At 26.6% G+C, this 24,906-nt stretch overlaps 1 protein-coding gene across 2 annotated transcripts in view; it reads left to right on the forward strand.

The window, feature by feature from the left end:
- Positions 1-24,906, forward strand: part of LOC145742152 (uncharacterized) — a 49,020-nt gene that overhangs the window by 21,554 nt on the left and 2,560 nt on the right. For both annotated transcript variants that reach the window (XM_082559920.1, XM_082559921.1), the window contains exons 66-138: positions 224-343; positions 448-555; positions 721-828; positions 953-1,111; positions 1,301-1,561; positions 1,857-2,084; positions 2,267-2,374; positions 2,515-2,613; positions 2,749-2,970; positions 3,106-3,210; positions 3,470-3,589; positions 3,751-3,858; positions 3,990-4,094; positions 4,287-4,478; positions 4,688-4,813; positions 5,065-5,169; positions 5,360-5,479; positions 5,569-5,676; positions 5,911-6,021; positions 6,451-6,555; positions 6,743-6,847; positions 6,931-7,041; positions 7,216-7,320; positions 7,608-7,727; positions 7,848-7,955; positions 8,091-8,198; positions 8,383-8,490; positions 9,025-9,129; positions 9,385-9,486; positions 9,621-9,725; positions 9,930-10,117; positions 10,277-10,424; positions 10,548-10,652; positions 10,728-10,832; positions 10,956-11,063; positions 11,295-11,399; positions 11,610-11,723; positions 12,243-12,347; positions 12,730-12,837; positions 13,620-13,727; positions 13,946-14,035; positions 14,247-14,372; positions 14,513-14,620; positions 14,859-14,954; positions 15,056-15,184; positions 15,289-15,393; positions 15,576-15,785; positions 15,952-16,059; positions 16,187-16,291; positions 16,525-16,628; positions 16,915-17,017; positions 17,141-17,350; positions 17,594-17,723; positions 17,898-17,992; positions 18,182-18,286; positions 18,458-18,541; positions 18,636-18,761; positions 19,013-19,117; positions 19,341-19,448; positions 19,700-19,804; positions 19,934-20,041; positions 20,591-20,698; positions 20,853-20,942; positions 21,083-21,193; positions 21,400-21,507; positions 21,697-21,804; positions 22,030-22,131; positions 22,347-22,568; positions 22,768-22,872; positions 23,425-23,529; positions 23,828-23,932; positions 24,349-24,444; positions 24,703-24,880. In XM_082559920.1, coding sequence (XP_082416046.1) covers positions 224-343; positions 448-555; positions 721-828; positions 953-1,111; positions 1,301-1,561; positions 1,857-2,084; positions 2,267-2,374; positions 2,515-2,613; positions 2,749-2,970; positions 3,106-3,210; positions 3,470-3,589; positions 3,751-3,858; positions 3,990-4,094; positions 4,287-4,478; positions 4,688-4,813; positions 5,065-5,169; positions 5,360-5,479; positions 5,569-5,676; positions 5,911-6,021; positions 6,451-6,555; positions 6,743-6,847; positions 6,931-7,041; positions 7,216-7,320; positions 7,608-7,727; positions 7,848-7,955; positions 8,091-8,198; positions 8,383-8,490; positions 9,025-9,129; positions 9,385-9,486; positions 9,621-9,725; positions 9,930-10,117; positions 10,277-10,424; positions 10,548-10,652; positions 10,728-10,832; positions 10,956-11,063; positions 11,295-11,399; positions 11,610-11,723; positions 12,243-12,347; positions 12,730-12,837; positions 13,620-13,727; positions 13,946-14,035; positions 14,247-14,372; positions 14,513-14,620; positions 14,859-14,954; positions 15,056-15,184; positions 15,289-15,393; positions 15,576-15,785; positions 15,952-16,059; positions 16,187-16,291; positions 16,525-16,628; positions 16,915-17,017; positions 17,141-17,350; positions 17,594-17,723; positions 17,898-17,992; positions 18,182-18,286; positions 18,458-18,541; positions 18,636-18,761; positions 19,013-19,117; positions 19,341-19,448; positions 19,700-19,804; positions 19,934-20,041; positions 20,591-20,698; positions 20,853-20,942; positions 21,083-21,193; positions 21,400-21,507; positions 21,697-21,804; positions 22,030-22,131; positions 22,347-22,568; positions 22,768-22,872; positions 23,425-23,529; positions 23,828-23,932; positions 24,349-24,444; positions 24,703-24,880 — 8,887 coding nt within the window. The remainder of the gene's footprint in view (positions 1-223; positions 344-447; positions 556-720; positions 829-952; positions 1,112-1,300; positions 1,562-1,856; positions 2,085-2,266; positions 2,375-2,514; positions 2,614-2,748; positions 2,971-3,105; positions 3,211-3,469; positions 3,590-3,750; positions 3,859-3,989; positions 4,095-4,286; positions 4,479-4,687; positions 4,814-5,064; positions 5,170-5,359; positions 5,480-5,568; positions 5,677-5,910; positions 6,022-6,450; positions 6,556-6,742; positions 6,848-6,930; positions 7,042-7,215; positions 7,321-7,607; positions 7,728-7,847; positions 7,956-8,090; positions 8,199-8,382; positions 8,491-9,024; positions 9,130-9,384; positions 9,487-9,620; positions 9,726-9,929; positions 10,118-10,276; positions 10,425-10,547; positions 10,653-10,727; positions 10,833-10,955; positions 11,064-11,294; positions 11,400-11,609; positions 11,724-12,242; positions 12,348-12,729; positions 12,838-13,619; positions 13,728-13,945; positions 14,036-14,246; positions 14,373-14,512; positions 14,621-14,858; positions 14,955-15,055; positions 15,185-15,288; positions 15,394-15,575; positions 15,786-15,951; positions 16,060-16,186; positions 16,292-16,524; positions 16,629-16,914; positions 17,018-17,140; positions 17,351-17,593; positions 17,724-17,897; positions 17,993-18,181; positions 18,287-18,457; positions 18,542-18,635; positions 18,762-19,012; positions 19,118-19,340; positions 19,449-19,699; positions 19,805-19,933; positions 20,042-20,590; positions 20,699-20,852; positions 20,943-21,082; positions 21,194-21,399; positions 21,508-21,696; positions 21,805-22,029; positions 22,132-22,346; positions 22,569-22,767; positions 22,873-23,424; positions 23,530-23,827; positions 23,933-24,348; positions 24,445-24,702; positions 24,881-24,906) is intronic.

The raw sequence follows: 24,906 nt of genomic DNA on the forward strand, positions 1-24,906 counted from the left end.
TTGTATGAATAGTTATTTGTTAAATCTTGCGTAATGTGCGTAAATCCTAAAAAAATTTATTAAGATAACTATCTTGGTTAATACGACTAAATTTTAAAAAGAAACTCTTAGCTTTCTTATTTTAATTACAAATAAATATAATTTGTATAACAATCTTTAAAATATTTTTACACTAATAGAATGCAATATAATATGTATCATACAATTTCGTGATATTTTGCAGGCTGAATATAGAAAACAGCGCAAAGAAACGATTGACAAATATAGAGGATTTCAAACCATGGACAGTAATAACCATCCAGTTGTTCAACAAGGAATAAAATCTGCTGAACTTATTTCCCATGTAAGCATTTATAACAAAATATATTTAAAATGACAAACGATATTTAATACAAAGCAAAAGTTATTAAGTATTATATTACATAGATATTAATGATATATTCTTAGCACAAGTACATTGAAGACTACATGGTAGATAGGAACATTATCTACTACCCAGTTCATTTAACACCTGGTTATGAAGCTGCTACTAAGGCTGGCCAATTCCAGAGTGAAGTAAGTATTTTTACATTTTGTGTATGTAAAATGTGAAAAAATTTTGCAGTTATTGTTAAATAAATGTAGTAGCTTGTTACTGACTAAAAACAAAAATTGTAACAAACCAATTGGTTTTTAGTACATTATTGTATTTTTAAAACATTAAATGCTTTTTATTTGTAGTTAAAATATAAAGAAGGATACAACAAAATGAAAGGAGATGTCAGATTTGATCCAACTATCACAGACCAGTACCAAACTGTTAAAAACAATCAAGGTCTTCTAAACAATGTAAGTATTAGTACTATAACTGCCATGCATTGTTTAACCTTAGTATTAAATTAAAATTATTTAAAACCAGTAGATCATTTAGATTTTTTAAATATTTTAAATTTAAATCTTCAAATTATTTCAGGACCTGTACAAAGCGTCTGGCAAAGATGTTAAATTTTCAGCCGTAGAAGAAACTCCTGAAATGCAAATTGCAAAAACTTTAAAACCATTAAAACCATCAGAATACCAAAAAACTGCAAAAGATTTGCTCCAAAAATATCATCTTAACGTTGAGTTGCCGGTATAAATTTCATTATCATTTAAATTTAATGTTAGTTATTGATGTTTTATGAAAAAATGTTTTTCTTTTAAAATCTACTAATATGTGAAAGGTTTAGATATATTGTCAAAACACTACATTAAATTTTTTTGTTCAATTTTATCAGCAAATCTTTATATTTTTTAACAATATCTTTTGTTTTATAATCAGGAAATTACTCATGCAGTATGTGTTACTCAACTTCAATCAAGAAATCAATATCTTAAAGATTACAACAAAAACATCAAGGGCACAGCACCTTCTGATCTAGTCAACTCATATCCAGAATATATCCATGCGCGCAATGTGTCTAAAAACACAAGCAGAGCTGAATATACTAAGACTGGAGAAGAGATGAGACATCATTTTACAATTCCCTTGGATACACCTGAACTAAATAGAGCCAAGGAAGCTGCTAAAAATGCCAGCGATGTAAGTATAAAGTTAAAAGACATATTGTTATTTAACTAAAACCACAATACTATTTTAAACTACATAATTTTAATATTTTGAATATAAAATATAGGTTTAAAGCGTATATATTTTAATTAATTAAAAATTAAAAATTCAACAAAACATATTAACTTTTAAAGAAAACGCAAACTTTTTACTCCATTAATTTTTATAATATATTATTGACTTTTTTTTATAGTAAATACATACTCTATATTAAATAAAATAGAAAATTTATAGCTAGCAAATTTATACTTTTTGTATATCCTTTCAGCATATTTACAAAAAACAACGCAAAGAAGTGATTGACAACTACAAGGGATTTCAAACAATGGACAGCAAAGATCATCCAATTGTACAACAAGGAATCAAGGCTGCTGAACTTATGTCTGATAAGAAATATAAGGAAGATTACATGGATGGAAGAGATATGATTTATTTTCCTGTACATCTTACTCCTGGATATGAAGCTGCAACCAAAAGTGGTGAAGTTCAAAGCGATGTAAGTTTATATTTAAAATAAAATAAATCCAAAAAATACTTATTTGTTAAAAATTAAGTTTAATTTTATTTGGCTGATTTACAATATTTCCTTTTAATGTTATTCATTTTCACATGTATTTTATAAACTCAAATTATTAAGAATTAATTCTATATTTATTCTATATTACAAATGTATTACAGGTAAAATACACTGAGAAACACAAGAAAGAGAAATCTTTAAACAGATTCAATCCAGTTAACACTGATAGTTATGAACAGTCAAAGGCACAACAAACTGCTTTAATGGACGTAAGTGTTTTACATAATATTAAAATACTTTGTTTGCAATATCTGTAAATCAATTTTAATTTTTGTTTATTTGTAATTAGTATGCTTAGTGTTTTTATTGTATTCAAGTCAACTAAAATAAAAAAATTATTCTTTTGTAGAAAAATTACAAGAAAGGTGCAGAAGACTTAACGCATACTCCAATTGCTGATTCTATTGATCAAGCTCATTTAAAAGAAATGAAACATTTAATGAACAATGTAAGTAAAAAAAAAGGAATCGCAACTGTTACTTTATTCTACCTAATACTTTTTTATAAGAAAAATTGTAATGCAACTTTTTTAAATAACGACATTAATTATCAAAACCTTCACAAAATCAAATTGTTTTCTTAGAAAAAGTATACTGATGATGCAAAGAAAACTTTAGACAAATACAACATTAATGCTGATGTGATTCAAATAGCACGTGCTCTTGTTACAACACCCATTAACTCAGAAATGCAATACAGAAAGGAATATTTAGCTAATTTGAAAGGAAAAGGTGTTAGTGCATCCGGTATTGAGTTTTACCCAGACTACGTAAAGGCTAAAGACAACTCCAAGCTTGCTAGCAAGGTAAATTATAAATAAACTATCTATAATTAGGCAATAATTTATATAAATAAGCAAAACTAAATGTTCTATTATTTAACATGTTGTATTTTACATTTTGTTTTTGTGAGTGTTCTATTTTATCTGTTGTGTATTTAGAGCGAATATTCTAAAGAAAATGAAAAAATGGTTCATCATTACACTATGCCTGCCGATACTCCTGACTTAAACAGAGCAAAAGAATCAGCAATAAATGCCAGTGACGTAAGACCATTTAATTAAACAAACTTTTATATATATATGATAAAATGTCACTAACAAAATAAACAATGTATTGTTTCATCTTACAAACTTTAATATCCCCAAAAGTAAAAGACAAAGTTTAATTAAATTTATAACCTGTTAATTTTAGCATTTTAATAGGTTTTCTACTGGTTAAAATACATTATATTTTACAAAGAGTTTTCTACTGTAGATTATAAAGAAACTATATGTTTTAAAATGTTGTTTTTTGATTATCTAGCTTCACTACAAGAAACAACGCAAAGAAGTAATTGACAGTTATCGTGGATTTCAAACCATGGACAGCAAAGATCATCCAATTGTACAACAAGGGATTAAAGCTGCTGAGCTTATGTCTGAGGTACTTTTTTATATAAAAACACAAGCTATGTCCAACATTTAATGTCAGTATATTTATTTCGTCACTAAAAAATTAAAAATAGACAATGTTATATAACAGTTTGAATATTGTCAATGTTCACAAGGGTAACATATGTTAAATTGAAATTTTTTATCTTTTAGAGAAAATACAAAGAAGATTACATGGAAGATAGAAACCTAATTTACTATCCAGTTCATTTAACCGCTGGATATGAAAGTGCAACAAAGGCCAGCCAGTATATTAATGGGGTAACAATAAAATGCTTTTTTAATTTTTGATTTTTTGCAATGTTTAGTATAAGATAATATCTTTGAACTTCAATTTATTATTGGATACTCGTTTAAATTTAATATTAATTTTGATTTATCATATTTTGTAGCCAAGTTATCAAAAAGCATACAAGAAAACTCGAAATGATTTTAAATATGATGTTACTAAAACTGAAGCTTATAATTCTTTCAAGGATCTTGGAAAACTTTCTGATGTAAATATTGGTTTTGTAGAAATTTTGCAAAAAATTTGCCATTTTTTTGTGATTGCAAAAACTTAATATTTTTAGGATATAGTAGTAACTTTTTGAAATAGATTTTATTGTAATTAATTTTTTAAATACTTATTTTGTATAAAGTTTAAGAAGTGCACAAATTTGCTTATTAAGAATAATTTTAATTCTTAGCACGCTTACAAAACTGACCCATCTACCTTAAAATTTACACAAAATAATGATGGACCAGATATGGAAAGAGCAAGAATGGTTAAACCACTGGTTAGCTACTGGTTTTATAAGGACCAGGCCAAAAAAATGTTGGACAAATACCACATTGATATTTCTGACCAGAGAATGGTGCAAGCTATACAATCAAATAAGGTAAACTTTAACAAAGCAAATGGGTTTTTAAAATAAACTTTAAGAGTAAATATATGCAAATGTTATAAATATTCTCTTGAAAAAAATTGAAATTGTGTTTTTCGTATTTTTTTTATTAAAAAATTGTTAGAAATGTTACATTATGTTAATTACTGATTAAGATATAAAAATGAAGTGTATTAAATTTACTTAATACTTTGCATTTATAGCTTACATCTGAGAACACATACAGGGCAAATTACGAGAAAGATGTCAAAGGTAAAATGAAAAACGAATCGATTGAAGCTTACCCTGAATACAAGCATGCAATGCAAGTTGGCAAAAACACCAGCCAGGTAAGTAATTTATAGTAATTATATATATGCTAAGATAATTAATATTAAGCAATTTAACCATCTGTAAAATTTAATTTCTGTTGGTTTAAATAATGGTTGATTTTTTCCATTGTAAGTTAACAAACAAGGCTAATGGTTATTTTTAAATATATCTTGTTGTCAATGTCAGTTAAAAGTTGTGGTCTTGTTTGTTGATTAGCTACAATAAAAGGCTTTTTTAAATTCAAAATATTTTAAATTTTTATACACAGACTGCTTATACCAAAGAAAGTGCTAAGGATATGAATAATTATACAATCCCTGCTGATCATCCATTTATTGTACATGCCAAACAAGTTGATGAGAATGTTAGCACGGTAAGATGAAAATATTTTTAATAGTATGATATTTTATAAAAAAGGCAAATAGGAGAGTTCAGTAATTGAACAATATTAATCAAATTTTATTGAAACAAATGAAAAACTTTACAACTTTTACTCTTATTTTCTATTTTTAAAGCGATATCTTTTTGCTAACTTAGCTTAAGTTAAACTAATTTTTATGTAGACTGCATATACCAAACAACGCCAAGAAACGATTGATAAATACAGAGGATTCCAAACTATGGACAGCAAACATAATCCAGTTGTTCAGCGTGGAATTAAAGCTGCTGAACTCATTTCTGAGGTAATTTAACATACAGCTAATACTACATGATGTAATTTTTAAAAATCATTGACATTTGATTAACTTTATGTAATGTTTTTAAATTGTAGAGGAAATATAAGGAAGATTACATGGAAGATAGGAATTTAATCTACTATCCAGTTCATTTAACTGCTGGTTATGAAGCAGCAACTAAATCAAGCAAATTTGCCAGCGATGTAAGTTTTTTATAATTTTCATTATTAAAAGTGGTACAGTGATTTTTACTATAACATTTTGCAATTTATGTCACACTTTTATATAGTTTAATGTTTCTATAAACTATCGTGTAATTTACATCGTCTTGGGTATAAACTTTGCCACACAACTATTAAGATAAAATAATACAAACCTTCACAACTACAACTTAATGCAGCAAATCTTTCTAAACTAATATTAAATTATTTTTTTAGGCTGATTACAAGAAATGGTACAACCGAAACATTAAGGGCTGCGGCAACTTTCCAGCCAATTTATCACCTGGTTATGAAGTCAACAAACAAGCTCAACAATTTCTAAGCAATGTAATTAATTCAAATTTAAAATATAGTTTACTTAATCTATACTTTAAAAAACTTTTGTACTTATAAGATGCTCTCATGATGTAGCGCCCTTGAGTAAGGCGCTATAAACAGTACAAACTCCTGCTGAGCCAATACTTAATCAGCAGTATAATTATCGGGCAATTAAAATCTATAATATCCCAAACTGCCACAGGCAACTCGAGACTGGGTCGGAGTAACTGATGTTACTCTATGTTTAAGTCACGCATTCGACTTTCCCACATCGAGGATAAAGGTATATAAAAAAAAAGATATGCTTTTACAGATATAAGCTATGGTTAATTAAATATTAAAATTTAAATAAGTTTAATCATTTTAATGAACATAAATGTAAACTGTTTACTGCTCAACGGTTTTAAATTTAGACATAACATTTTAATATTAAAACAGAATGCTTATAAGAAGAAATATGAAGAAACTAAATCTGAATTTACTGCTGTTCCTAATGTTCATGAAATGAGAAATGTTAGAGAAGTACAACCATTGCTTAGCCAGGTAAACTTATAGAAATTACGTAATTGGAAATATCAATATGACAAATACATTATTTTTATATATATAAGTCTTCACTTGAAATTTTTAAGCAATATTTTAAGAAATTGTATAGTTAAGGCATTTTATAAAGTGTATTTTTGGCCTTTTTAGTTGCATTTTTTGTTCACCTATTTGTACTTTACTTTAGAAAAAATATAAAAATGATGCAAAAGCACTGATGGGCAAATATCACTTGGATGCAGAAGTACCTGAAATTGCTCATGCCTTGTTTGTTACAAATGTCTTATCTCCTGTAAGTTGATTTTAACAATATTTTAAAAATTTTTAACAGTAATGCTAACAATTTTAAATGTAAAATTTAAATTTAAATTTTAGGCAATTTACAAAAAAAAATATGAGAAAGATATTAAAGGAAAAGGGGCTGAACACTTGGAAAAATCTCCCTACATCAAACAATTGTTAGAAGCATCTAAGCTAGCTAGCAAGGTAATACTAAAAAATTAATTATTATTAATTTTTTTAAATTACAACTTGAAAAGGATTTTTATTTTGTTAAAAAATTAAACAAAAAATTAATTTTAAAATTTAACATTCACAAAAATTGTTTTTATTTTTTTTTATAGCTACTGAATTTTTTGTACATTCCTTTTTTATTTTTAGGCATGTTATGGCAAGAAAGCCAACGAAGATATGCATTTATACAGATTAGGGATAGATACAGCAGAAATACAACAAGCTCTTATTGCTGACAAGCTAACCAGTGATGTAAGCAAATTTTTTTGTCTATAATTCTATAAACCTCTATATTTTTACAATTAATGTTTAAAAAGATTATATAATTATGTGATAATACATTTATTTTCATGTATTTTTTTAAGGTTTTGGTATTAATGTTTTTATTTTTACAAAAAATAATGGCAAACATTAGTAGTAACAAATATTAATATAATCTAATATAAAGACTTGAAACCTAAAGCTAATGTATACTTCCATCTATAAAAATAACTAAAGCTAATGTATACCATTTAATTGTGTGGGGTTAATTGGTTTAGGTCACATACAAAAAGGGAGCAGTTGAAGCAATAGAAAACTGCAAAGGATATTTCAAGATGCCAACAGAACAGATTCCAACCTACAAGCATTTGAAAAATGTGGCAGAAAATATGAGTGATGTAAAAAAGCTTTATTATTTTAAAATTTAATTTTAAGAAAAGAGTGTAGTTTTTGTGCTGTTTTATTTAATAGGTAGACAATAGATAGAGTGCTTAAATATTAAGTTATGTTTTAAATAGATTAAATACAAGGAGGAATACAATGACATGAAGAAATATATTTACTTTCCATATCACATCACACCTGAATATGAGAAGAAATTAGAAGCCAGCAAACTACTTAACCCGGTAACCTTGTTGCAACTTTGTTTTTAATACCTGTTGTTTTAATTTAAATATTGAGGTATTGTAAATAAAAAACGTTTTGTCATGCTCTAAAATATCTTAATTTTTCAACTAATAAACACTGTTTTAAATTTTTAGGCTGTGTATGCTAAGAACCATAAAGAACTGATGTCGAAATCTAACTTTAAATATCATGAGATTCCTGGCTATTTGGCAAACAAGGAGCTACAATCAATGATGGATATTGTAAGTTAACATAAAAAAAAATAAAATAAAATAAAACTTAAAGTGTTGTCTAATTTTTCATAAAAGTCGCACAAATCTCTCTTTATTAGCCTATTATATTTACAATAATGAGTTTAAATAAATAAAAATCTAAAGTGCTTACTTAAAAGCATAATAATTTAATTTTAAACATTTCTTTTTACAGCACAAGGATAAAAAAGCATTGGAAGAACTACATCAACATGGTTACAAAACCTCACCAGATGATATCCAGAATGAACACATGTTGGGTGTACAAAAAAGACTCAGCAACGTAAGTGTTAAACCATATTTAAAAACATTACAATTTAAACCATTTGCTAATAAATTTTTATATTGTTGAATAATAATTTTTATGAATATGAAGAATTAGGTTATATTGCATTAAAAATATGTAATGCTATTTTTGACCTCTACTTTAAAAATTAAGTTAGTTATACTACATTATTTTGGTTTATATTAAATAACCTGTGGGAATAGAATACGTCATTACATTATTGTTAGTTGAATATAAGGAAGTGATAATTAATCTTTCACTCCCTTGGGATATTTTTAATATATAATAATCTTAGTTAGTTAAAACTAGTAGTAAGGAGCTTATTCAATTTTGTTTCATGGTTTATGTTTAAGATAACGTTGACAATATTTACAAAGTGACATTTTCCTTAATAAATATAATACATAGGATTAAACTATAACACAATTTTGTTAAAAAAACAATTGTTATACTTTTAAACTTCTGTAAAAACCTTTTAGTTTTACAATATATTACTAAACAACTGTCTTAATTTCTTTGCATTTTTTGTAGAACTTGTACAAAGCAGCAGCTCGTGAAGTTATGGACAAATACAATATTACAGCTGAACTACCTGAGATTAAACAAGCCTTAATTTCATCTAAATTGGCCAGCAATGTAAGTAACATTGGTCTTCAACGTTTTTGTATAAAGGCTATAAAAAGTTATTAAAAGTTTGGTAAACTAATATTGCTTAGATTTAAATTTTTTATTGCATTAAAAGATATATTTATAACTTTTTAATTTATTTTACAAAATGATGTAGGGTTTTATTATGTTAGATTACTGCCAAGCGATTCAGAATAATTACAAGGTTATTTCAAATTGTTTATGTTTTTAATATATTAAAAATTTGTAAATGTGTTTTTACAGAACAAGTATAAAGAAGGTTACAAAACAGGAAAAGGAATGGAATACAATCCAGAAATTCCTGCTTACCAACTTGCTCGAAATGTTAAAGCTTTAAACAGCGAGGTAAGATTTTAAATATTACAAAAACTAAAATAGGCTAAACATTAATTTTCTATAAATATTCTTACATATAAAATTTTTTAAATTCAACCTAGTAAAAAACAATTTAAATGTGTTATATTTAAATTTTTTTGTAGAATTTGTACAAGAATGAAGCAAACCAAGCTTTACACACCTACCAAGTTATTGCTGATGCTCCTGATATTACCCATGCTAAAACTGTTACTCAACAAGCCAGTATTGTAAGTGAGCTGAATATCTATTTAAACAAAATTATTTTCAAACCAACATAAAATAATTAACAATAATAGAAAACTAAAATCTCCTCTGTAAAATGAATTAAGATATGTATTTATAAGCTAGTGTATTTAAATTCAAGTTTATTAAATTATAAATAAGGCTAAAACTTCATGGTTTAAACAATAGAAAATTATATTAAATTCTAGGTTGAGTACAAGAAAAAAGGTACAGAGCTTTTAGCTAAGGTGAAAGGGTATCAGCATTTGAAAGCCTCTGACCAGCGAGATATTGCTCATGCAAGAAAAGTGAATGATATTTTCTCACCAGCTAAATATAAGGAAGAATATAATGAAATTAGAAACTTGATCTACTTCCCAGTGCATCTTACTGATGGGTAAGTATATATACAGCTATTTAATTATTAATTTTTTAAATCTAAGTTGGACTTCTAAGCTATGATTTTATGAGAAATTTTTGTCGAAAATGTCGTCATTCAGAAATAGGTTTTGTTGCCAATTACTTCACATACTAACCAATACTTTGTCTTTTGCAGATATGAATGTGCTGTAAATGCTAACAAATTTGCATCATCAGCAAACTACAAAAGGGATTTCTATAAAACTCGATTTTTAAACAATTTTAAAGTTCATGAAACAGAAGGATATCAACTTGACAGAGCTGTACAACAAACTATCAGTAATGTAAGTTAAATCTAATGTACTAAGCGTTAGTATTTAAATTGTTAGTGTTTTGTATTGATTTTTCACATATGAAAATAACAATTTATTATATTTAAAGACTTGTAAATTTATTCTGCAAATTAGATTACATATAGAGCAGCGTACAACCAAGATTTGGGAAAATGTCCTTACATCACTGAAACACCTGAAAGAGGACATCATAGAGACATGAAATCATTGTTTAGCGAGGTAAATCTCTTTTAATACTGTCATAATATTTCTTGTATTTTTGACTTTTATTTATAACCCTTTTTTTCCTTTTAGAACTTATATCGCAATGATGCAAAGGGAATTATGAACAAATATGATTTGATTACTGATGAACCTAGAATGGTTAACGCTATAAGGGCTGTAAAGTTGGCCAGTGAAGTAAGTATAGTCGATTATTGATTTTTATTTTCTATTTTGAATTTGATTTCTAACAATTATGTTTAATTTTTATTTCTAATGACTTGGTGATTGCTAATTTCAATTTTTTATATAATTTTCAAGAACACTTACAAAGAAGATTATGAAAAAAACAAGGGAAAACCAACTCATAATATCCATGAAACTCCACAAATGCAACAAGCCTTAAAATCAAGTAAATTGGCAAGCGAGGTTAGTTAAATTTAATTCATTTCATAAATAAAAACAATTTTTAAAATATATGGGTAAGGTATAAAAATAAATTGTCATCTAGCTTAACATATTCAATTATAATATATCGTAAAAATACTTGTAGATAGTAATCACAATTGTTATTTTAGTATTATTATTTATAAGTCTGTTTAGGTAACAATTAGACGATTGGTTGTGTAGTTCAAACTTGTTTTACTTTATTACCCATAGAAACCTTACAAGCAAGAAGCTTTAAGGGAATTACAAAGTGTGCGAATGCCTGAAGATACAACAACTATCAAACATGCTCAACAAGTTGGAGTTATGATGAGTGATGTAAGTTTTTTTTTGTTTATTAAATATTAAAAATATAAACTGTGTTAGTTTGACTTGTTAAATAAAAAAAATAAAATTAATTTAAAGAAAAACTCTGATGCGTTCTGCTTTTTGTGAATAAACAATTTAAAATATAAAGGCTATTAAACTTCTACAAGTTTTTTTTTTTTTTTTGACTGATATTTATTAACAAAAATATGTTAATTTTAGATTGTGTATAAAAAAGATGCTAAAGAAAACAAACTTCAAGGATACAACAAAATTGCAATGAAGGACAACTACACGCTAAGGCGTTTAGATGGAATTAAAGACATTGCATCCGAGGTCTGGAACACATTGATTGGCATATGTTTGGGGCTTCAAGTTGTTGGAATTGAAGTTTGAAAAGTCATTGGCATCTGCATTTTTTTGTCGAATAAACTGTGTAACTTAATTAAAAATTTTTAGCATGTGTGTTTTTGTGTTCATCAAAATTTTGTGTTTTAAAAACTTAATGTGCATTTTATTAAAATTTTGTTTATCATTAATTTTTTTTTATTTATTTATTTTTTTGTGTGCAATAGTTGTTTTATTTTTTTACATAATAATGTTCTAACAAATTTAATTTAAAACATTTTTAACTATTTGCTGTGTTTGCACTTATTTTAGAATTGAAATTTTAGTTTTTTTATTTTTGCTTTTACTTTTTTTTATATTTTAAACAGATTCTACTTTCTTATTAATTTTTGATATAAATTTTTTTCCTGTAGTTGTGCTCTGCTAAAAAAAATTATTTGTTAAACGAATTTTTGTTATGTTTTGTTTTAACTTAACATATTTTAACCAACTTGTTTTATTCTTCAGGTTCATTACAAACAAGATTTATTCGACCAACGCGGGCAAAGTATTCCAGTTGTTGATACTCCAGAAAATGTGAGGCTTCAAAAACAACAGAAACTACAAAGCGATGTAAGTTGTCTTAAAAAATCTTTGTTCATTAAACATTTAACATTTTTATAAAGTAAAAATTAATTGAAAAATTTTGGTGTTGTATATATTACTTACCCGTTTTGTTAATTGTATTAAATATTTTATTTATTAATGTTAATTTAAAATATCTATTGGGTTATATTAGTGAGATATATTAGTGAAATAGCAATATTAAAATAAATTTTAAATAAAAAACAAAAATTATTTTTGTGAAATCACTAAAATTCGTTTTTCAAAAAAAAAATATTTTTTTTAGCTTTACTGATTATGTTTATGTCACTTTTATCTTAATCATGTAATGTTTTATTGGTGTTATAAATGTGCTGTTAAATCACTTTTGCTAATATATTATGTTTGATAGAAATTATATAAAAAAGATGTAGAAAAGCACATTAAAGGTCATGGTTTGAGCACTGATAAAACACCACAAATTGAACATGCCAAAGACATGGCTGTTTTGTTTAGCGAGGTATTTAAAAAAGTGTGCCATATTTAGTGTGGGTTTTTTTGCATGTGTATTTATTATGTTAATATTTTCACCCATTTTGTATATTTCTAAAAATTCATCACACTTAGTTAAAAAATTGTCAGATTTTCATTATTTTTTTTTTTTTTTTTTTGTATATATTTTTATCCTCGATGTGGGAAAGTCGAATGCGCGACTTAAACATAGAGTAACATAAGTTACTCCGACCCAGTCTCGAGTTGCCTGTGGCAGTTTGGGATATTATAGATTATAATTGCCCGATAATTATACTGCTGATTAAGTGCTGGCTCAGCAGGAGTTTGTACCGTTTATATTGCCTTACTCAAGGGCGCTACAGCATGAGATCAGTGGGGATTGAACCCACGACCTCATGTGTGGTGTAGCAAGTGTTCTTACCACTACACCCCGCTGCCGGTCTACACCACGCTGCCGGTCTACACCACGCTGCCGGTTTTTTATTGTAAAATATTGGTTTCTATTTAAATATAGTTTTATTGTATAATTAATCATAATATTTTAAATTCGTGCATGTTTAGTTTTGTATTGTATTTTGCTGTGGTTTATTTTTGTTTTGCTGTGATCAATTACAATTCTAAAGGAGAAGTTTTAAGTCAAATGGTAAGTTTAAAAACATTTTGTATACAGTTGTTATATAATATGTGTAACATAAATAAAAAATTTAAAATATTGCATGTTGCTGAGTTTAAAAGTTAAATCCTTGTTCTCATAATCTAATTTTACAATTTAACTTTTGCTTACTTTAGACAAAATACAAAGAAGGTACAAAGGATTTACATGTATGGAAAAGCGGAGAAGCTATTAACACTCCATCTGCTGTAAAAGCCAAGGAAACTACTGACTTAACAAGTGATGTAAGTTATACAAAACCTAATTTTTTTAAGGGCTTTATTATTTTAAATACAAATAGTAATATTTGATGTAAAGCAACTATGTTTTTGTAACTTTTTTTAGCTAGTTTTTTTACAAGAAAAGGCTAATAATTGTGAAACAATTAGTTGATTTTTATTGTTTTTAACATACACATTGGTAATGATCTAAAATATATTTCACCTAAAACTTTTTTGCTTAGTACAAATACAGAGAAGAATATCAGAAAACAAAGGGTCAAGGTTGTAATATTATAACTCCTGCTATAGCACATGCTAAAGATGTTACCAAGGTTTGTAAAATCGTTTTATCTATCACCTGTTAATTTACCTTGTCAAAATATTTTTTAAATTAAATTTTTTTTAAAAATGTGTCAATAATTCAGGTTTTTGAAAATGAGAGCATTAAATAAAGCATTCTACCAAAGCATTAATTTTTTCGTATACTTGTTATCTTTTGCATTTCCTAGTATTTATTTTTGTTTAAATATTTTTACCATGTAGACTGTAAGTGACATATCATACAAAGAGAAGCATGTGGAAGATGGACTTACTCCACCATCCTTCACCATTCTCCCCTCAACCCCCCGCATTCAACATGTTCAAGAAGTCGGCAAAAACCAGAGTGAAGTAAGTTTAAAATATTATTTCAATAATGAAATTTTTTTAAATATATCTTTTTATTATCCAACATACAATTCAAAAAACACTTAAATTTTAGTAATAATATAACAATTGAGTACTTTAGTAATAAAACCTCTATTTTTTAGAACAAATACAAAGAACAACACATCAAAGAAGATATTGGCAGGTCTTCAGAACTTAAAGATGCTGTGCTGATCAAAAGTAATGTAAAAACTACTGAACTACAAAGCAATGTAAGTTGTTTTAAATCGATTTAATTTCTTTGTTATTGTTTCATGTATCATAAGATGTTTCTTGTCTTTTGTATAAGTAAATTTAATAAAAGATTTTTTATGCTATCTGTTATATCATAACGAACAAATTTTTACTGAGATAAATTCTATTAAAATATTTTGTAAGTAAAAACCTTACTAATTTGACATCTTTAGATTAGTTGACTTTGTTTTTTTTTAATAATATATTTTTTTCTAGATTGAGTATAAGAAACAGGGTGAAAAAGTAACTGAAGATTACAAGGCATATTTTAACTGTCTGAACGACACTCCATTAGTTAAACATGCCAGGAAGGTAAATGTCACAAGTTTTATTTTGTATACAATTTTCTGTTGTTGTTTAAATACTTTTTTTTACAATATCTGTTCGTCATTTTGCTATTCTGTTTTTGTTAGGCTAAAGACATTCTTAGTAATTTCAAATACAAAGAAGCTTATGAAAATGAGAAAGGAATTTTCTTTTATCCTTATTTCTTAACTCCACAATACAATGCTCAAGTTAAAGCTGGGAAACTACAGAGCCAAGTAAATATATTTTTTATTAAATTTATTATTTTACAAATCATTAAAAAAAATTAAACCTTAGTCTACAATGTTGTTATAATATGATTTACCTTCTGCTTTTTTAGTCACTTTACAAAAAGAAAGCTGAGAAAGATATGCACCACTTCCACTTAACCACTGATCAACCAAACTTTAGACTTGCTCGCGAAGCACTTGACTTATGCTCTGATGTGAGTTAATTTTTTTCTTGTTTTAACGCTATAGAATGTGTTTTTGTAATGCAATAACTAACCCAAAAAATCTTAACGTGATAAAATATTACTAAGTTCTTTCTTCAAGTTAAAACAAGAACCTTATGCGTCTTGCTTCGGGTAGTAAAAGTAATATAACCTCGCCTTATTATCTTTTTTAGTTGAAATATCGACAGCCTTACCAAGGCAAAGGAGCTAAAATAAAGGATACTCGAGATGTACCTTCGATTCTACACTCCAAGAAAATGCAAAGTCTGTTGAGTGACAAGAAATATAAAAGCAAATATGAAGAAATCAAAGATAAATATCATTTGGATGTAACAGCCCCTGCTTTGCAGAATGCTAAGAACGCTAATAAAATACTTAGTGATGTAAGTAAAAAATAGCTAATTTTACATTGCAAAGTAAATAAATTTTGACATACTTAAATAAATGGAATTATATAGTTTTTAAATTAAACTATATATAATGAAACTTAAATAAGTTGCAGATGATATTTTTTTTAAGAAATATAATCAATTCATTTTGCCTCTTTAGGTTAGCTACAAACAAAAACACAACAGTGAGAAGGGACAATCTTACAACTCTGTCCAGGATTCAGTTGAAATGAAACATTTGAGATCTTTACCAGATCAAATTAGTGATGTAAAAATTGTGTTTATAATTATTACAAAATTAAATATTTTTTTAAAAATGTATTTTAAAATATGTTTTCTTTAACACAAACTTACTTTTTAATTTACATTTTATTAATTTGTAAAACTTTTTTTAGAACAAGTACAAGCAAGATCTGATTGTTTCAAGAGGCAAAGTTATCCAGGTTGCTGATACACCATGGTTAACTGGCCATAAGCAAGCTCAACAGTTTATTAGTCATGTAAGTCTGTTGTTAAAAAAGCGAATTAATTAACATTTATTCGATTACAAATATTTATTATTCAAAAAATTATAATAATTCATTCATGCTATATTCGCAAAATTTTTATTTTTTGGGTGACTTTCAAAAACATATTAAGAAAATCTTATAATATATTGGTGCATCTTTAAAATTTTATCTAACATAAACTATCAGTAAATTCGTATTGTAAATTTTAAACAAAATATTTTTAGATCAAATATGGTCAAAATAGTGGAAGAAAGTTAAAGTGTAGATATCAACCTGATAAGTTCAACAAACATGTTAAAAATGTTACAGAAAGCATCAGTGATTCAAAGTAAGTCTAAAATTAATTTAACAACACCTTTGTACAACATTTTTTTGTTCATTTTTTTAATAATAGTTTCTTAACTATTCAAATAAATATACAATATCTTTATGGTCGGTTGGATTAATAGGCCTTCAAAATATTGAAAATGTTGTTTGTGGTATTTTTTTTTAGTTTATGATTAAACGTAAACATCAGTAATAAACATATATAAGTAACTGAGTAAATAAGTAAATATGCTATCTGTAAGGAAGACATTTAACATACGTATAAATAACATATTTTTATTTTACAGATACCATGATGATTACGAACAATACTTCAAAGGAAATTTAATTCCATTACCCTTAACTCCCGAAGTAGAAAATGTCATTAAAAATTCAAAACTTATAAGCAGTGTAGGTCTTAATCATTTTATATAAACAAATTTGAATGCATGTTATAAAAAGGAAAATATATAAATATTATTTGCAACTATTTGTCAATGTATGCCCTTTAATCTTTATTTTTTAATTTTATAGTCTGTATATAAGAAGAAAGCCAAGGAAGATTTAAATCACTATCTAATCATCTCTGATCACCCTGAATACAAACGACTTAAAGATGTAAACACAAACTTAAGTGATATCTCATACAAGGAAGATGCTGGTAAGAAAATGGGCGAATTTACAATGATTTTGGATACACCATCTCTGATCAAAGCAAAGGAAAATATGATTTTGCAAAGCGAGGTAAATTTGATGTTTTTTTTTTTTTTTTTTTTGTTGTTAGTGAAAAAATTGTCACTACAAATATTTAAATAAGTTAGTGGATAGGTAGTAATGATAACTATGTCTTATTTTTTAAATATATTACTTTATAGGTATGTAATTTTATACAAAAATATGTTATTGACTTCTGTATTAATAAAGTCAACTTGTAAGAATAAGTACACTTAACTGGAAATCTCAACACTCTTTGTATATAATTTTCAGAGTGCTTACAAATCAGATTCCAAAAAAAAATTGCAAACCGATTACACTTTGCCTCAAGAAGGAACATCAGTTATGCAACAACAGTTATATGCCAGCACATTAACAAGTGATAAAATCTATAAAGACAAAGGTAAAGTAAACTTTAGCATAAACTTTTAAAAATTTAAACACATTTTTTAAACATATAATATAAATTAAATTTGCAGATTCTCTACTTTAATTTGATTTTTAAATCTTTAAAACAACACTAGTTATTTTAATTTTTTACCAATAGTAATTTAGTGTTTACAATTTTGGTTTAAAGGTGATGAGATTAAGCATGAACCGACAGGGTATAAAAACATGAAAGAAACTATGGACACAAAACACGCCAAAGAAATGAACAAAACTCATAGTGATGTAAGTTGCTTTAATAAATATTTTCTTTAAAATAACGATTTGGTATAAAAGCTAAAATATCCTCAATAAAATTTTTGTTTATATTTTTTAAAGAAATATCAATTTAATATTCTAGTTTATGAACTAGAATCTAGTTAACAATTTTTATTATTACCTATTTAAAATTATTTAATTTATTATTTTATTTAGATTAAATACAAAGAAAGTGCCAAGAAAAGCCTTCAACATGTTCACCCTACTGCAAGTGATCCATGGACTGAAAAAGCAATTGAAACAAATAAGAATATCAGTGATGTACGATTTAATATTTTATTAATATTAAAGTTAAAAAAAAATTTTAAACAGTTAAAAGGCTAAATCATGCGGTAGCATGTTGGTATTGCTGATACAAAGTCTGCAATGTTGATTAAATTGTATTTATAAACAGATCTTTGTTCTATTTAATATTTATGTGCCTGATTTTAGATTAACTACAAAGCAAAGGATAAAGAACTAGCTCATAACTACAAAGCAAAAGAAACTGATAATTTTACTAAACATGCTATGAACGTAAGTTAAACTTTTCTCGTTAGTTTTAAAAATTAATATTATTACTAATGTATTTTAGTTGACTTCAAGGCATAATCTTTCAATTTTTTTAAAGGTTACAAACAATATAAGTGATGCCAAATACAAAGCGGATTATATTGAAAATGTTGGTTTATGTTGGTTTAGACCAAATGAGCGAATATTTGAGCATGCCAGGAAAGTTGCTGACCTGAGCAGTAATGTAAGTCATAATTTTAAAACCAACTGCTTCGTTTTTCAATTTTTATAACAGCAAATACAATTAGCCTACAAATAATATTTTTAAACTATGGATAAATAAAACTTCAAAGATTTATTTAAAATTTAAAAACTGTTGTTTATATAATTTTTTTCACTAAATTTTTGATAGATTTTAATTGTAATTTTTTAAATATTTTTTCTGAATACTCTTTTTTTATTTTTACTGAAAATTTTCACTGGATGTTGTTTTAGAACAAATACAAGCAAGAAGCAATGAAGATGAAAGGAAAATATCACATCACAACCGACACTCCAGAGTTTGAAAGATTAAGAAAAGTACAATCTGATATTAGTGAGGTAAACAAAATGTGACTTGTTTGTTTTTATGTTCAAATAAATTATTATCATATTTGTTTTAATGAAGTTATTAAACAGTGTTTTATTTTCTAAACAAACTCTGAACGTATTCATGTGTTTTTTTTAATTTTTTTAGTTATTTTCAACCTAATATTTATAACCCTTTCAAGGTTAGGTGCTTCTTTTTACAAGAACATAATTTAGAACATTTTTTTATTTTAAGTCAAAATACAAAGGTGAAAGTGGAGTCGACCAAGCTCAAGATTTTACCGTTCTTGAAATTACACCGGAGATCAAACATGCAACTCAAGTGTCTTCTCTTATCAGTAAGGTAAGTAGTTCAAGACCCGGTGATGATAACACCATATAAAAAAATTTCTAAGTTGACAGTTTTTATTACTGTTGTATTGTGAAAATGGTTGTGAAGAAAAATATAAATATTTTAATGCAGAACCGTTTATATTTCATGACTAATCTGATTCGTACAAAGTTTATTAGAAATATGTGTTTTTGGTTATTTGGAACGGCTAAAATTAAAAACTTAACTTTTTTCATTTGTATAACGTTTTTTGTTAACAACAGAACAAGTATAAAGAGGCTTTTAACAAAAATAAAGGAACTTATACGGCACTTGAGAATGAACCAGTTGTTGACCATGCCCAAAATGTACAAAAGATGCAATCAAAGGTACATTTAAAATTTTTATTTTAAATAAAAAATATTAAAAAAAATATATTATGCATTACTTTATTGCTAAATGCAATTGTTCCTGAAAAAATTATTGTTATTAAAACATCAAAACTATTTACTCGCTAGGTTGAATATGGTCGTGAGATGAAGAAAATGCCAAAGGGAAAATTTACTTCACTTGCGAATCGTCGAGATACTGATCATATGCAACAAGTGCAAAGAAATATCAGCAATGTATGTTGGAAACTGTATCGATTTGCCGTGGTTGTGTTTTAATCAACAAACTTTGCAGTGTTTTATTTCATCAAAAGTTGTGTTTTTGTCAAAATTTGATGTGTATTTGTTTGCACGATATTTTTTAGCATGACATTGCAGTTTTATGTTTTTATAAAACATTTTATTTTGTTTTGCTTTTTTACATCACTTTCAATATTATTTTTTCTGTACAAACCTCACCTATTGTGTTATTTTAATTTTTAGTGTTAGCAATTTAAGTGTTTACAAAATTCAGATGTGTTATTTATCGTGTGCTCTAAATTTTTGCATTTTTTTACTAATTGGTAAGTTTTTTATCATGCTTTGACCTTATTTATTACGAACAGCAATTTAATTTGAATATACTATTTGTTCTACGTAAGTATACTCATAAAATAATATTGCAAGAGCTTTGAATCTTACGTAGAAATTTTGTTGTTAAGTTTAAAAATAAGCTAATTTTATAGTTTAAAATTTTTTTCAGGTAATTAGATATATTGTTTTAACCTCATTTTTTCGTTGTGGCAGGCTGAATACACCAAGGAAGCTCGTGAAAATATTGACAAAGACTTTACAGTTATGGAGAGTAGACCTGATGTTGAACATGCTATTAAAACTGCTAAGTTACAAAGTGATGTAAGTTTAAGGACAGTTTTGCAAAATTTAGTTTGTATGTGTTATTAACCAATAAATATAAACCAGTTTAGTTAAAAAAAATTCATACTGTTGTAATGAAATCGTTGTAAATGTAGTTTATTCGTTTATAATAAAGAATTTTATATTTTTATAGGTTCACTACAAGCAAAAACTTAAGAATAAAAACATTTCTAAAACACCAGCAATGAAGAGCGCAATGGATGCTAACAAATTACAAAGCAATGTAATATTGATTTAAAAATTAGATATTTTAAAGAACTTAATACATTTCTGTTACATTTTTATTTTTGTAAATCAAAAATTTTTAATCTAACTTATTTGAAATTATGCCAATAATCAACGTTATTATTGTAAATATTTTAGCTGGAGTATCGCAAAGAGTTTAACAAAGAAATTAAAGGAAAAGGTTGGAAGTTCATCAAAGACACTCCAGCACAGAAGCATGCTGAAGAGATCGGTAAAGTGCAAAGCCAGGTAAACATTAAAAATTAACAAAAACTAAAAATATGCTATATATGTTTAATAAGAATGTATTGTATTTACTTATGTGTAACTAGAAATAATAAAATTTTCAGGTTTATTGTTAAATGTGATTACAACTATTATAGTTTAGTTCTATATTAACTTGTTTTTTTTTTTTGTATGTTGGTAATCATGTATGTTCACTTATTTGTTTGTAGTACAAATACACACAAAAGCATAGAAACGAGAAGTTAAAAGGTTACACTTCAATTACTGATAGACCTGATATTTTACATGCTACTGCTTGTAAGGATCTAGTCAGTGATGTAAGTTAAACTGTCTTACATTTATGTATCAAAAACTTATATTTTTATAAAATTTAAATAGTTTATAAAATTCTAAGATTTTCTAAATTCGTTAAAGTAAAGTAAAACATGGCATAAACCTAAGTATATAAATATTATGTGCATAAATTTATTTGAAATGTTTTGCTGATATCATGTTATTCTGTTTAGTACGAGTACAAGCGTCGTCATAGAAACATGACAGGTAAGGGATATACGTTTACACCGAATACCCCAGGCCAGGTTCATGCTGAAGAGGCCACACATCTACAGAGTGAAGTATGGGCTTAAAGTTAAATGTATATATTAATAAACAGGTTTCTTAGGTAAAATTTCTTGTAAAAAAATGTTAGTTATCTTAAAATTTTAAATGTTTAAATAATAAATTGAAGTGTAAATATTGGTCCAAATATTACAAAAAATGGTATTCAATTTTTTCTAATAACTCATAAAATTCATATTATAATTTTTTAATCAATTTAACCTATATTTTTTTTGAATTAGTTACAATATCGTCGCAAATATGGAAATACTGGAAAATCTTGGCAATCTGAAGAATCACCATTCATTGGACATTATAAAGAAGCTCAAAAACTTGTGGATAATGTAAGTTTATTCAAAATATAACAAACTGTTTTTTGTTTTGATAAAGTGCTTGTTTACCTTAGTGATTTCTCAAAAAAAGATTTTTGTATATTTTGCCTAGAATATAAAATACACATAAATTTAGCAATACATCCTACACGTTAATTGCCCTACAACTAATTATTTAAAAAATTAAAATAATTTGAAAATTTTTAAATAATTTTTGTTTATATTAGATTGATTATCGCAAGAATGCCAAAGAGCTTAACGCTAGAGGCACAGGTGCAATGGAAAGTACTCCAGCTATGGAGCATCACAAAAAAGCTCAACAGATACTGGATAGTAGAGCTTATAAAGCTGATTATGAGAGAACAGTTAAGGGCAGGGGAATGACGTTTGATTTACATGGAACACCGGCAATGGATCACATTAAACACGCAGAAGATATCAAGAGCGATGTAAGTAGAAACTTTTTAATTTTTTGTCAGCTTTTGATTAATTTAAGCGCAAGTTTTTATCAATTTTCAGGATAATAAGAAAATGTTACCAATTTTGCATTAGTAGCAACTTTTTTTTATTCACAATGGTATCTATTTATCTTACACAAATGTATCGAAACGTACATCTTATATTAATTTTTTATGTTGTATATTTTAGAAACTGTACAAGGAAAATTATGAGTCAATGAAAGGAAGGCCAACTTTGGTGATGGATGCACCTCATCTTGTTCATGCTCAGAAGGCAACAGCTCTAATTAGTGACGTATGTTTTTCATATATTTCTACTTATGTGTTTTTCTTCTTATATCTAACAAGACTATAATAAGTTTTGACAGCATTCAATTATCATTTATTAAAATTAAATGAGCGATTATTTGATGCAAACTTTAAGAAAGCAAAAGTTTTGCGCAAGATGTTTTTTTTGTATATATCTTTATCCTCGATGTTGGAAAGTTGAATGCGCGACTTAAACATAGAGTAACATCAGTTACTCCGACCCAGTCTCGAGTTGCCTGTGGCAGTTTGGGATATTATAAATTATAATTGCCCGATAAATATGCTGCTGATTAAGTGCTGGCTCAGCAGGAGTTCATACCGTTTATAGCGCCTTACTCAAGGGCACTACAGCATGAGATCAGTGGGGATTAAACCCATGATCTCATGTGTGGTGTAGCAAGTGTTCTTACTACACCACGCTGCCGGTTTAAAGCAAACCTGGTTAAACAAACTTTATTTAAAAACAAACTTCTCAAAATATAAAAACCTTGCGAAGCTCTTTTATAAAATGTTATAATTTTTCTTTTAAATTTTAAAGGCGAAATACAAACAAGATTACAACGAAAATCGAGGTCGAATGTGTTCAATGTTGGACACACCAGAGATGAGAAGAGTGAAAGAAAATCAAAGAAACTTGTCAGAAGTAAGGGTTTCTTATTACTTTATTAACTTATTGATAAAGTCAAATGTTTTATCTGTTTTTTATATTTTGAAACAATATGAAAATTTTTTTAATTTTTAGTTTTTACCAATTAATTTTTGCTATTGCTACTCTTGCTACTAGTAATTTTCTAACCTAAAATAGGTAATTTAAAAATTGCTTAGACATAATCGAAACGTAACATTAATTTTGCTGTAAATTCACAAATAAAAGTTGTGGCACAATTTTTAAAGAACGCAGTAAAACAAATATTTATAAAATGTTGTATTTATTGGTTTAGAGCAACTACAGATCTGATGCAGAAATGAGCAGAGGTCGCCAGTCTGCCATACTTGATACACCTGAACTTCGAAGGGTTAGGAAAAACACTTATAACACCAGCACTGTAAGTTGGTTTGTTAGGTTAATTAACTAATAACACTTTAATAAGCAAAATACATGGACAGTTGAAAAAAGCTACATGTTATTAAAGTATTAACTAAACGTTGGTCTATTATTATTAAATCAGAATTGTTTTTTGTTAATATAACATTTTTAGAGCATCTTTGTGGTAAAAACTATATATAAAAACTATAAAACTTTTTAAATTTTTTAAATAATATAGTTTATAATTTTATAATTTTCGCTTCTTTTTAATATTCAATTAATTTTTCGTAGCTTTTTGAATCTTTTTTTATTACTAATCTTTAAAAAATATATAATTTCTAAAACTTGTTTTTTTTTCTTCTATGTACTTTCCCTTCTATTCAACTTCTCTTCCATTCAACTTCTCTTCTATACCACCACCAATAATAACATCAGGTTAATTATAAAGATACAAACAACAACCGACCCATGAATGTTTTGGACACTCCTGCTTTCCGAACTGCAAAACAAAACTCTAAAAATTTTAGCCAGGTATAAATTTACTGTTGCTTTCTTGCTATTTATAAATATGTGGTTATGTGAAAATCTTTGTTATAAACTTAATAAGCCTTTTAATTTTATGTTACTTTTATGTTTGAAACATTAACGAAACTTTTACTCTCGATCTTTATATATAAACGTTCATTTTACAAGATTTTTATGATTATACTTATTTTTATAAAATTTTTACTTTACATTATTATACCAAATAAATACAATTAAAGATTTTCTTTTTTTTTTCAATATCAGATTAAATACAAAGAAGATCATGAAAATATGAGGGGCAAAGCTATGTCAGTGATGGACACTCCAACTTTGCGAACAGTTCGACAAAACACCCGAAACGTCAGCGATCTTGCCTACAAGGGAGCGCTAAAGAAAACGGAAGAAATGGAAAAAATGAGACCAAATGTCGTTCAACCAATCAGTAAGTTATTACAAAACTTAAATTTT

This window comes from Corella eumyota, chromosome 2 (assembly GCF_963082875.1).
Source record: "Corella eumyota chromosome 2, kaCorEumy4.1, whole genome shotgun sequence".
In the NCBI taxonomy this organism is placed as follows: domain Eukaryota; kingdom Metazoa; phylum Chordata; class Ascidiacea; order Phlebobranchia; family Corellidae; genus Corella; species Corella eumyota.